Source organism: Tupaia chinensis, unplaced genomic scaffold, assembly GCF_000334495.1.
Source record: "Tupaia chinensis unplaced genomic scaffold, TupChi_1.0 Scaffold000541_1, whole genome shotgun sequence".
Classification (NCBI taxonomy): Eukaryota; Metazoa; Chordata; class Mammalia; order Scandentia; family Tupaiidae; genus Tupaia; species Tupaia belangeri.
This window is the reverse complement of record NW_006160054.1, coordinates 1965874-1977979: the sequence shown is the minus strand read 5'-3', so window position 1 is coordinate 1977979 and position 12106 is coordinate 1965874. Positions and strand designations below refer to the sequence as shown.

General features: G+C 37.4%; 1 protein-coding gene across 1 annotated transcript in view; it reads right to left on the bottom strand.

Moving 5' to 3' along the window:
• Nucleotides 1-12106, bottom strand: part of ADAMTS19 (ADAM metallopeptidase with thrombospondin type 1 motif 19) — a 287126-nt gene that overhangs the window by 52263 nt on the left and 222757 nt on the right. The window contains 2 exon segments of the mRNA XM_027775296.1: nt 202-355; nt 4511-4668. Of these exon segments, the coding sequence (XP_027631097.1) occupies nt 202-355; nt 4511-4668 (312 nt within the window).

Sequence of the window (12106 nt, the reverse complement as noted above, 5' to 3'; positions counted from 1 at the left end):
ACGCCACCTGTTGAACCCTAAACCGCATTTTTCAGTTACTACTACTTCACCAAAGTAGTTCAGGTGTTTGGCCACCAAACATGTCAGAAACAGACTCTGAGTTTCTAATCTTTTATGTATTTTAAAATCTCAGATGAGGGATCAATGGTTACTCAGAAAACAAGCGCTGTTATGGAAAGACCAATATTTAAAATCCTTTACCTCCTCCGCACGTGGCATCACAATCTTCCCAACCTGTGTGTGTCCACATGAAGAGAGGCTCAGGTGCTTTGGAGCTCTGATTCTCTGGAAGAGGGTCTGAGGGGATAGTGTATTCATAGTGAAGACCGTAATTCTGATCTTGAAACAGGAGCACCTACGGAATATAAAAATGATCAAGCAGATAGGTCAAATTAGGGCACAGTCAATGTGATGCATAAAACTAAAAATACCAACATCTTAAAGAGTGTATTGTATGGTGTGCATGTGTCTTCAGTGCATAGGAAAGACGTGACTTCACTCTTAAATGTTGAAATCGTCACTCTAAAAGACTAGCACTCCACCCTTACCTCTGAGACAAGGATATGAAGAAAAGCAAGCTTGAATGGGGTCCCGGATACCAGACCATCTCCTTTTGATCTGATAGACTAGAGAGTTTCCCAAAACATGGCACATGTTTAAGGTGACTTACGCGGGGGTGGGGAAGATTAGTGCAAGGATGTGTGTCCTATCTAATGTGAAGATACGATCCACAACGTGAAGTCAAATGTAGCCTTTCTACTCACATAAAAAGGAAAAATAGGAAGTCCCTGAGTCAACTTATCGACTTAGGAAGAAGATAGAACACCCTGAGGATCACTGCATACTATTGAAACAGAGAATTTCTAAGCCAATTACGGAATAGGAATTTCAGGCTAGCAAGCGGCTTGGGGGTTAAAGTAGCTGGACCCACTCAGTCAACTGCCTGGTTTGAGTCCTGGATCCAGTGGCTTGAGAGAGACACAGGGAGCATCCGTGCCCAAGAGCCTAAAAAGAGCAATGGAGACGGGATAGTGGCATGGTCATCCCTGATGAAGGGGGAGATTTCTCACTCTCACTCTCTCTCCTTCTTCCCCTGATGAGTGTGCACACTCTCTGGCAAAGCTGAAAAAGAAAAACTCTTCTCAATGTAATCCCACTATATATATATATATATATATATATACGCACACACATTTATCTATGTATTATATTTATACATGCCCAGTATACATATATACACACACACACATTATTTTTTAGTAGAAGAAAGAATGAATGACGATATATGTTTCATTATAAAAAACATGAAAGTGTAAGCTTCCATTTCAGAAAATTTATCAAACAACTCCATGAAATATATCACTTTTATGGGCCTGAGGATCTATAGAAGTAATCTAATAAGACAATGTGATGCATTAAAAAAAAATACCTATATTTTAAAATTATACTATGTTATTGGGGAACTTGGTCAATACCTAACCCATGTCAAGGCAGTTGTCATGTTAGCTGTCAAAGTTAACACTTGATGGTAAAAATTGTAAATGAACCCAAGGCTAAGTACCTGAACATTTATAGTCTCTGCACTTCTTTGCCTCAACGTTTTGTTCAGTATAACAACAGAACTACTAAGATATATGTGGGGACTACAAAATGTTCATGGAAAAGCGTAATTAAAGTAACGGTTTATTTTGGTACAAAAAATTGAAATTAGCACGTGATTTTTTAATAGTAGGCATTCTGTTGAACCTTTAGAAAATCTTTCATAGTCTGATGGGTGGACTGGAGAACTCGAGACTTGAATTTATAAAACAGCTATATCAATTATAAAAATAATTTTAAGTTCACAAGTGCATAGTACACTGGGTACTAATTCTACATCCATCACAGTGCTTACTGGGGTTCTACTGTCTCATTTGATGTTGCCAATAATACGTGACTTTCAGCCTAATAAGTTTAAAGAGTTGACATAAGTTTTTAAAACGACTTACCTTGCTTATTGTTAAAACTATTACATCGTTTTAAAATTGATGGACATATACATAACAGCTGTTAGAAAACTTAATTAATTACATGAAAAAGCATCCACCTTTTTCTAATGAACTGCTTTTTCATTGATAGAACTTAGATTGTCCTTGAATATCCAATGCCATTGAAAACACAGACACTGGCTACAAAACCATTAGCTCTTTCTTAAACCGTTTGAACTTGGCAGTATCCTTTGCACAAAGGAAAGTGTGACCATGTTACAGTCGAGGGGCACATATTGAAGCATGGCAGCAGAAGGTATTGCCTTTCAAAATTCAGTACCGGCTTTCAGTCTGCAATAGTCATTAAAGAAAAATATCTTAGAAGTGCAGTTTCCCTTGGATTACTGAATAAATCCAGGTCACATAGATGCCTTCTTTTAGACATAGTTCACTGACTTTAATTATGTCTCATGCTTCCAGGAAAAACCTTGGTAATTACCAGTCAGATTAAAGATTCTGCAGGAAGGAAACTCCCTCTGCCCAGTGCCGAAGTCTCACACACAAACACTCCTTTTAGATTTTGAATTAGCAGCTCAGTAAAAGAGCCTTGGTTTGTTCCATAAAAAGCAACGCAGGCTATACTAATACAAGACAAGCAGCAAGATGGCATTTTCTACACACTGATCATTAAAAGTATGTTGTTGATAATGTTGTAACTCAGTCATGGAAGGAGAAAGATACTGCTCATATGATCTTGGTTAGTCATTCATTTTTTTCTTTCTAGGTGGCACAGAGCAGAGAGCAGAGTTTCCAATTAAAATCAAGTATTAGGATCCAGAAGAATTGTGGTGAGATACACAAAAGAATGACCAAAGTACAGTTATATTTATGACCCAGGACAGCTGGCATGAAGAACTTGGATCTCAACCTTATATTGTAGAAGCAGCATAGAAGAGCAAGTAACATCTGCTTTATTCACAGGTAAATATTAGGATAGTGCAGATACTGAGTTCTTATTCATCTGTAAAATGGACTGATAAGAATTCACATTACACAGGATTATAGTGAGGATGAAATGCTGTAACATATAGCACTTCTGGGCAGCGTCTGGTTCTTAGTGCTGAATGGTAGTTATGACTGCGATGATTTGAAACAAAGTGTACACCTCACTCATCTGGCTCCCTTTATTTCTGTTGGTAAAGGATATCAGTTTCAGTCGTATCAACCTTGCCATTTAAATTGTGGCTCATTGGACCCACAGCAGTATCCTGTGGCACTTGCTTAGAAATGCAGATCTTGGGGCCGGCAGCCAACATGGTGGTTAAAGCACTGAACCCCCACATGGCCAAATGTAGTTCGAGCCCTGGACCATTTGCTTTGAAAATCATGCCAGGTGTGCATGCATGTATGCCCAAAATCCCAAGAGGAAAAGGGATTGCTGTGTGGCTATCCCCTTGGGGGGTGCTTTCTCGCTTTCCTTCTCTCTGGCTCTCTCCAGCGAGTGAGTGCATGTGCCCTATGGCAAAAACCAAAGAAAAAGAAGCAATGCTGATCTCATACCCAGCCCCAGAGTCAGAATGTGCATTTTAACAAGAACCTCAGGTGATTTACAGGCACATTAAAGTAAGAGAAGCAAATGGGCCAATATGTGATGTGAACCTCTGGCTTCTCGACTAGCAACACAGATGTCTCCAATTGAAGACAAATTTAACTTAAATTGTGTGGAGATGTTAAATGATGTGGCACACCACACTCCAAATAAACAGTCAGTTGATCATGTTTTAGCATTATTTTATGTCTGGACTTAAGGAGGTGTTGAAGTATCTGAATTGTAGACTTCTTGCTGCCAGTAGGATGGAAAACTCACACCCACAGTGTCGTCAGTCCTCTGAGTCCTATGCCAGCAGCACTGACTGCCATGATCAAGGTCATAAAGGGCATGTGGACCTGTCTCCAGCCTGGACAGAGTCTGTCCCATCGTCCACTTTCCCTCAAAGTTCTTTTCCGATTCCTACCCTAGTCTTTTAGTATATGGTAAAGAAACGTATCCTCTTAAATATTCAAATTTTTATACTTCTTTACAGAAATCCATTAGCCTGGTGAGAAAATATAACAGGACAATTGGGAACACTGTTAGATGTATTTACAAAATTCTCTTTCCCAGGCAAATAACATTTCATCAAAAGCATTTTATACAGATTCAGACAATGACCCTCTCATGGATGCATGAAATGCTATGATTTGCTATAGTATAGCACTCTATAGACATACATTCTGGTTACGAAATGCTCTTAGGAAAACAGTATGCCTTATTTCCTGGGAAGCTATCTCTACTTTGAGTCTCAGAATTCCCTAAAATATCTTGCTCCTCTTGTAATAACTACTTAGACACCATGACTTAAAAGATTAAAAATCCCACCACTTGAATAATTTTAAATGTATATCTAACAATTCAAATTGGAAAAAGATTGGAGACGCCACTGTGGGATGCTGTTTACCATGGGACGTTGATTATGCAATGTTATGGATTTGTGCACTCATACCAGGAGGTGTAAAGGTGTTGTCGTAGGACCTTTTGCAGAGATCTTCTCCCAGAGGCCTCGTCTTACATAATGGACAGTAGTTCCAGCTAAGTTAAATGCTCCAGAGTGTTCGATCTTCCAGTCACTATTAATAGACTGTTTGCCAGCATCTCGGAGAGCTAGAAAGAGGTTCAAAAATGTTATGAGTATTAACAAGTAGCATCACTAATCACTATCCCCCTAAAGTTATTTTGTTAAGAGCAATTTTTATTTCATTCATTTTCACACTGATGAGTCAGCATTCCCTGATGTAAAACATGAGGCATCTGTTCTTAGGAACTTCCAGGATCATCACGAACCACGAGCTCTCCTTTGGTCCTAAAGCTTTCTCTGCTTTACCTTTGCTCTCCTCCAACCTCTTTAGATGATTGATGTCTCTATTCCATAATTCATGCTTAGTCAAATAAATTTTTAACACATTAGTACAGTATGACTATGTGTATTTTTTTCAGCTATCAAATATCCCATAAACACTATAAAGGCTGGAGTGACATCTTATACATGCTCTGTATCTCCTATGCCCCTCCAGAAATAAGTAAGATGAAAAGATCACTGACAGTGTGTTAATGAATAGACCCAAATGGTATGGTTTTCTGCATTACAAAACAGCTCAAAGAAAATATGCTAAATTTCAAAATAGACTTGGGACCTTTTAATAACTCCATCTCATAATTTGCTGTGAATAAGAATGAAAGATGAGTGCTACTTCTCATTCATAAACACCCATTGTTTATATGAGATCTTACAGACTAAATTTACATACATTTCTTTTTCTTTTCTGACCTGATAGCTGCTACCATTTTTATTTTTATTGTATATGTGCTCACCAGAAAGAAAGACAGAGAAAAGTAAACAAAGGAAGAAAGCACCCTCCAATGGGTTTGGGCCTAGTCATACTGGAATCCATTCTCTTCTCTTTCTTTATCCTATTAATATTTTGGACATACACGGAGATGGGTCTGGCATGTGAGTACCAGAGCTGGGATTTGACCCATGTGTAGCCATGTGGGATCTGGTTCCCTTAATCGATATGCTATAGGACTAGGCCCTTACTAGTATTTAAATGAGATTCATAACATGGAAGTGATATGTCATAGTGACCACTCTAAGATTCTTTCTGATGACCTTTCTCCAAGTGACTTTTATGTTTTATTTAAACTTTTAGACTCTTCTTTGAAACATTATTCTCTTTCCAAATGATGAGTATATTAACATTCACTGAAGGCTTTTATATTAAAATTTGTTTAAATGTTTTGATAATTTAAGCCAACAATGTTTGCTAATTATTATTTACACTGTTCTTCATTGTTCTTGGATTTCTGAAGTTTTCCAAGTTCTTTATATTATAAATAATACTGAAATAAATATATTGAATGCCAATTACTTGGATATTTGAATTGGATATTACTGAGGCAAGAGATTGAACATTTAAAGATTTTGAAAAAAGTATTTCAGATTAATTTTTATAAAGATTGCAAAATTTATGCTCTCATAAAAGGACTGAAAATGCCCATTTCTGAATAGTTTCTGAAAAGTAACTTTTGCTTATGTAATGTTTAATCATGATTGAGTAATTACCTGTCTAATGTCACCAATACCTCAAGCAACACTCAAAGTTCTGGAGCCTCCAAAATGAACAACGTAGATATGTCTTTGGACTCACTGGAATTGATAATCTAACTGAAGAACCGGACATTAAACACGCTGTACAAGTCACTAACTACAATATGCTTGTGTGGGAGGAATCCAGAAAAGTTTGTCTAAGAGATGTTATATACAGAGGAAGTTAGCTAGAGAAGATAAGAGAAGTATAGAAAGAACTTTCAAGATTGAGGGAACTACACTTGGAAGGTCTTCAAGCTTAGTGCAGCTTTACCAGAATCCGAATGCAAATGTGCATAAAGTCAAACGTATGAAGTCAAACATGCTGAGCCAGCCCACAGCCTGGTGGTCAAGGCAGCAGGATCCCAGAAGGTTGATCATGCACTTTGAGTCCTGGACCCAGAAATGTGTGTGCATGCCCAAAATCCCCAAAGAAGAGAGAGAAATGGAGGAGAAGGAACTGTGGAGTGACCATGTTCCATGGGAGTGCTTTCCCTCTCTCTCCAGCTCTCTCTTTCTCTCTCTCACAAGTGCACATACTCATGGCAAGTTGAAAAAAAAAATCAAAGCCAAATGTGCTGAAGCAAATCATGAAGAGAAGAGATTGTAGAGGTAAGAAATAGTCAGGCCTTATAAGCTATACATACAGTATTTGAGGTTTAAAAAAAAAAAAAAAAGCAGGGGCCAGCAGGTGGTATGGTGGCTAAGGTGCTAGACTCCCACATGGTTGACCACAGTTTGAATACTGGATCTGGCAGCTTGGTTTCTCAATTTCTCTCTCTCTTGCTGCTCAAATAAATAAATAAATAAGTATTTTTTAAAAAGCAAAACTTTAAAAGATTTTTTAAAATATTATGTAAAAATTGATGTGGGATTAATTTATATAAGGAAGGCAGGCAATAATACTACTATATTGATAGTAACCGCAACTGAAATAATGGTAGCTTGAATTAAGCTTGTGGGGAAAAAAAAAATCAACATATATTGTGAAGTGAAAGTGATATAATATTGTGATGACTTGGTTGTCCTGGATGAAAGAAAATGTCAAGTATGATAGATACCAGGTTAAAAGGTTAGATAATTATGGAAATGAGATGAGAAAAACTATCAAAAGCATATAATTGAGGAGATATATCACAAGTTAAGTTAGAACAACACTAATTTTCAAAAACATTTGTTATTTTATTACTATTGAAGTTGAATTATTTTCCAATTGTTTGGGCCCTTGCATTTCTTTTTATAGTAATTATTTTTTAGTGTATTTCTGGTTCATTAAGGGGTTTTGGGGTTAGTATGCCTATTATTAGGCCCTTGCATTTCTTTTTATATTAATTACTTTTTTTGTGTGTGTGAGAGATTTTTGCTATAGGGCGCATGCACTCGTCAGACAGACAGAGAGAGACAGAGAGACAGAAAGTGAGAAATCACCCCCCAGGGAGGATGGCCACGCCACAATCCCTTCTCCTCCATTCTCCTCTCGGGATCTTGGGCACGCACGCACATATGCCTGGTGTGAGTTTAAGTCACTGGGTCCGGGACTCAAAGCACAGTTGACTACGAGGGAGTCCAGCGACATAGCCATTACGCTAACTGCTGGTCCCATATATTAATTACTTTTGAATGTATTTCTGGTCCATTTGGAGGTTTTTGGAAGTTAGTATGCCTATTATTATAAGCAATGTATTAATGAAATTATTAAAAATTTACCCCATACATCTTAGTTTATATCAAATATTATTTATATCAAATGTTCAATATAAAGTCTAAAACACATGTTGTTTAAAATATTAAGTATACATATTTCAGTATTTATGAAAAAAATACATATTAATTTTTAGTTTTAATTTTAAACCTGAAGCAATATTTTGACAGAAAACTGCCAATGTTTTGCAAATACATGCATATATTAGGCAATGCTAAAATGATACAAAAATTAATGATTACACCTAAAAGGTAAAGTATCTCTTTGTATTACCCTAAAGTCTATTAAATATTTTGAAGGATCTTCTTGACCTAGATTTGTACTATGGTCAGTATAATCCCATATTTTCCCCTGAATTTCAACATATTTTCAGGACAAAATTATAAAAGAATATTTCCTGAAAATCTCTAATAAAAATGCCTTTACAAGCTCTCTGGGGATTGCTGGAGTATGATATTGAAACTCAATAAACTGATTTTGTTTTGCATCCAGCATTCTTCAGACAATGACACACACATGTATCTGCAAAACCACGCAATTTATTTGCTTAATTATAAACTCATTAAAAAATCAGCATGTTGGTTATGTGATTTTTTTTTTCCCTTGGGTTTTCTTTTTAAGTCATTAACTTTAAAAGTGTGTTTTTAGAAATCATGCTTCTGACCATGGTTGAAGAGCTGGAACGGCACTAGCTTTCCCATCATAAACTAAAGAACTGGGCCGAGTATGGAAGGGCTCTCTTCAGACATTGGACAACTGACAACAGAAAATTGTGATCCCTGAGAAAAGGAGAACAAATCTTATGATTTCTAAATATTACTAGGCTTTCCGCCTGACGATATTTACCAGAACCTTCTACGGGAGGTGGCACCCACAAAAAAGCACAGACGATAAGGATTCCGTGAGATAAGAACACAGAATGGAGTTCAAATTGGCTAAGGAATCTGTTTTACAGTGTACTGGAGACGGGCGAACTACACAGACAAAGAATTTCAGGAATCTGTAAAGGGCTCCTTTCCTTGTCAGCTACAGACAAGTAGGAAGAGACTCCTCAAAACTTGGAAAAGAACAACTATCTGGGACCTCAACTATATTATCTCTGGTGCCCAAGGAGGAGTAAAAGACATATGAGTTCTATGCAATCAGAGTGAAAAGTCTTATGGAACATATCATATTCAGTGGAGAATTTAGAATGGCCACATACAAGACTTACGGTTAAACTAATCCTAAAGCAATGGAGGCCAGCCCATAGCACAGTAGTTAACTGCTCTATGTAGAGTGCTGGATTCCACATGAACAATCATGGCTCTAATCCCTAGAGGCTTAAAAAACATGCCATGTATATGTGTGTGTATACCCCAAATCCTGATTAGATGAGATGGAAGAAGGTGACTGAGGCATACCTAAGCCCAGTTGAGAGTGCCACTTTTTTCTCTCTCTCTCATTCTGGCAAGCACACACACTCTCTAGCAATTAAAAAAAAAGTCCTAGAGTAATAGTACCTATACCTACCTAACAAAGCTGTTATAAAGCCTCAAGATGTTGAGTTGATCTGTAATTAAATTAACTGTCTAGCAAAATGAAACTTAACACTCAATAATAAAAAACAACATAGCCACATTCAGCAAAGACACATTGATATTATCTAGCATCCACCCAAAAATTACTATATATTTGAAGCAGTCAAAAAATGTGACCTACTGGAACCAGCAGTTGGTGTGATGGCTATGTCACTGGACTCCCATGTAGTCTACTGTGGTTCAAGTCACAGACCTGGTGACTTAAACTTATGCCGGGCGTGTGTGCGTGCATGCCCAAGATCCCAAGAGGAGAATGGAGGAGAAGGGATTGTCGTGTGGCCATCCCCCCTGTGTTGGGGGGGTTGATTTCTCACTTTCTGTCTCTCTCTGTCTTCCTGATGAGCACATGTGCCCCATTGCAAAAATCTCTACAAAAAAAAAAGAAAAAAAAAGAAAGAAAGAAAAAGAAAATGTGACCTATCATTGTCAGGATAAAAAAAAAAAATCAATAAAATTAAACCCAGAAATAATAGAACAATAATATACCAATATTTTGTTGTTGTGGTGGTTGTTTTTAGACAGAGTCTTGCTTTATTTTGATCTTTTCGTCTTGGCATTTTGTGTAGATGGGACTATAAGCAACTGTGCCTGGCTGGGTTTCCTTTCCCAGTTAGGCATAGTTGGCCTACAACTTAATGGCCTCCAGTATGTGCTACTGCTGCTAAGTCTAGTCTTTAAAGAAAAATGTGTGACAGGGCCCAGCAGTTAGCGTAATGGCTATGTCACTGGACTCCCATGGAGTTGACCGCAGTTCGCGTCCTGGACCCGGTGGCTTAAAACTCACGCTAGGCGCGTGTGCGTGCGTGCGTGCCCAAGATCCCAAGAGGAGAATGGAGGAGAAGGGATTGTGGCGTGGCCATCCCCCCTGGGGAGTGATTTCTCGCTTTCTGTCTCTGTCTGTCTGGTGAGCACACGTGCCCTATAGCAAAAACCTCTTAAAAAAAAAAAAAAAGAAAGAAAAAAAATGTGTGGCACTGAAGACTAATGGAAGTCATGAAAAATAACCAATGCACATTTTTCAGAAAAGAAAAATATAATATCTGTAATAGTAAAATCACCACACAGGCTAAAAAGCATATTAGACATTACCAAACAAGTCAGTGAAAGTGAAGACAAATTTGGAATAGAAACTAACTGGAACGCAGAAAGAAAAAAAGGCTGAACAAAATGAGCAGAACATCAATGACAAATGGGAAGTACATGGTAGACACACAGATATGTAACTGGAAACTCAGAGAAGGGGATGGGATACACAAATTATTTGAAGAAACAACTAAAAAATTTTCCAAATATTATAAAAACTATAAGCCTACATCTCTAAAAAGCACAAAACCACTTAAAAGGTACATCAGACTCAAACTGCGGTAACACAATAATGTGGAGAACAATCTTAAAGTGGCCCAAGGTTAAAAGGCACATTATATAGAGAGGTGTTATAGAAAGATTTAAGAATTCACAGGACAGACCATCAGAACAAATGCATGTCAGAAGACAATGAAATATCATCTCTGATAAAAAGAAAATGAAAGCAAAACCAAACCCAAACAAAATCTAGAGGCAAAATAAAAATATTTTCAGACAAACAGCACCTGAGAAATTTTGTTGCCAGTAAATCTGTTCTTACAAAAAAAAGTCAAAGGATGGTCTTCAGACTAGATGTAAGAAAGTTCTAGAATGCTAATATTCGTATACGTATTTAAAAAAACATAAAAATATTCATTCTCGGTTAAAAATTACTTATAGTATAATTATGTAAATTAACATGTTTGTATGTGTTTTTATGATTAAACCACTCATAGAACTAAACTGATGATATGAAATGTGAAAGTAAAATGCATAATAGCAAAAAGGGGATTACCCTCTTTTGAGGAGCTTGCATTAAACACTGGTATAATATGATTTGTAGGGAGACTGTAATAAGTTAGAAGCACATATTGTAGGGATCAGCAGATGGTGTAATGGTTATGGCTGCTGGACTCCCACATAGTCAATGACCACGGTTCAAGTTCCGGACCTGGTAGCTTAAAACTCACACCAAGAGAAAGAGAAACAGAAGAGAAGGGACTGTGGTGTGGCCAGCACCTAGGGAGGTGATTTCTCACTTTCTAATTCTCTGTCTCTCCAACAAGCACAAATGCTCTATAGTAAAAATTTCTCTTAAAGAAAAAAAAAAGTGCATATTGTAAACCTAGGAGTAACCACTAAATACATAAAATAAGAGTTATAGTTAATAAGGAACTTTAAAAAATAAAATGGAATACTAAAAAATATTCAACGTGACAGAAGCTAGAGAGAAAAACAGACAGAACAAATGGAACACAAATCTGATATGTCTATTATTACCTTATGTTTAAATGGACTGAGAACACTGGTTAAAATAACAAGATGATTGGGACCAGCAGTTAGCATAATGGCTATGTTGCTGAACTCCCATGTAGTTGACCGTGGTTTGAGTCCCGGACCTGGTGGCTTAAACTTATGCCGGATGTGTGTGCGTGCGTGCCCAAGATCTCAAGAGGAGAATGGAGAAGGGATTGCGGCGTGGCCATCCCCCCTGGGGGGGGTGACTTCTCACTTTCTGTCTCTCTGTCTCTCTCTGTCTTTCTGGCGAGCACACGTGTGCTATAGCAAAAAAAAAAAAACAAAACAAAAACAAACAAACAAAAAAAAAAC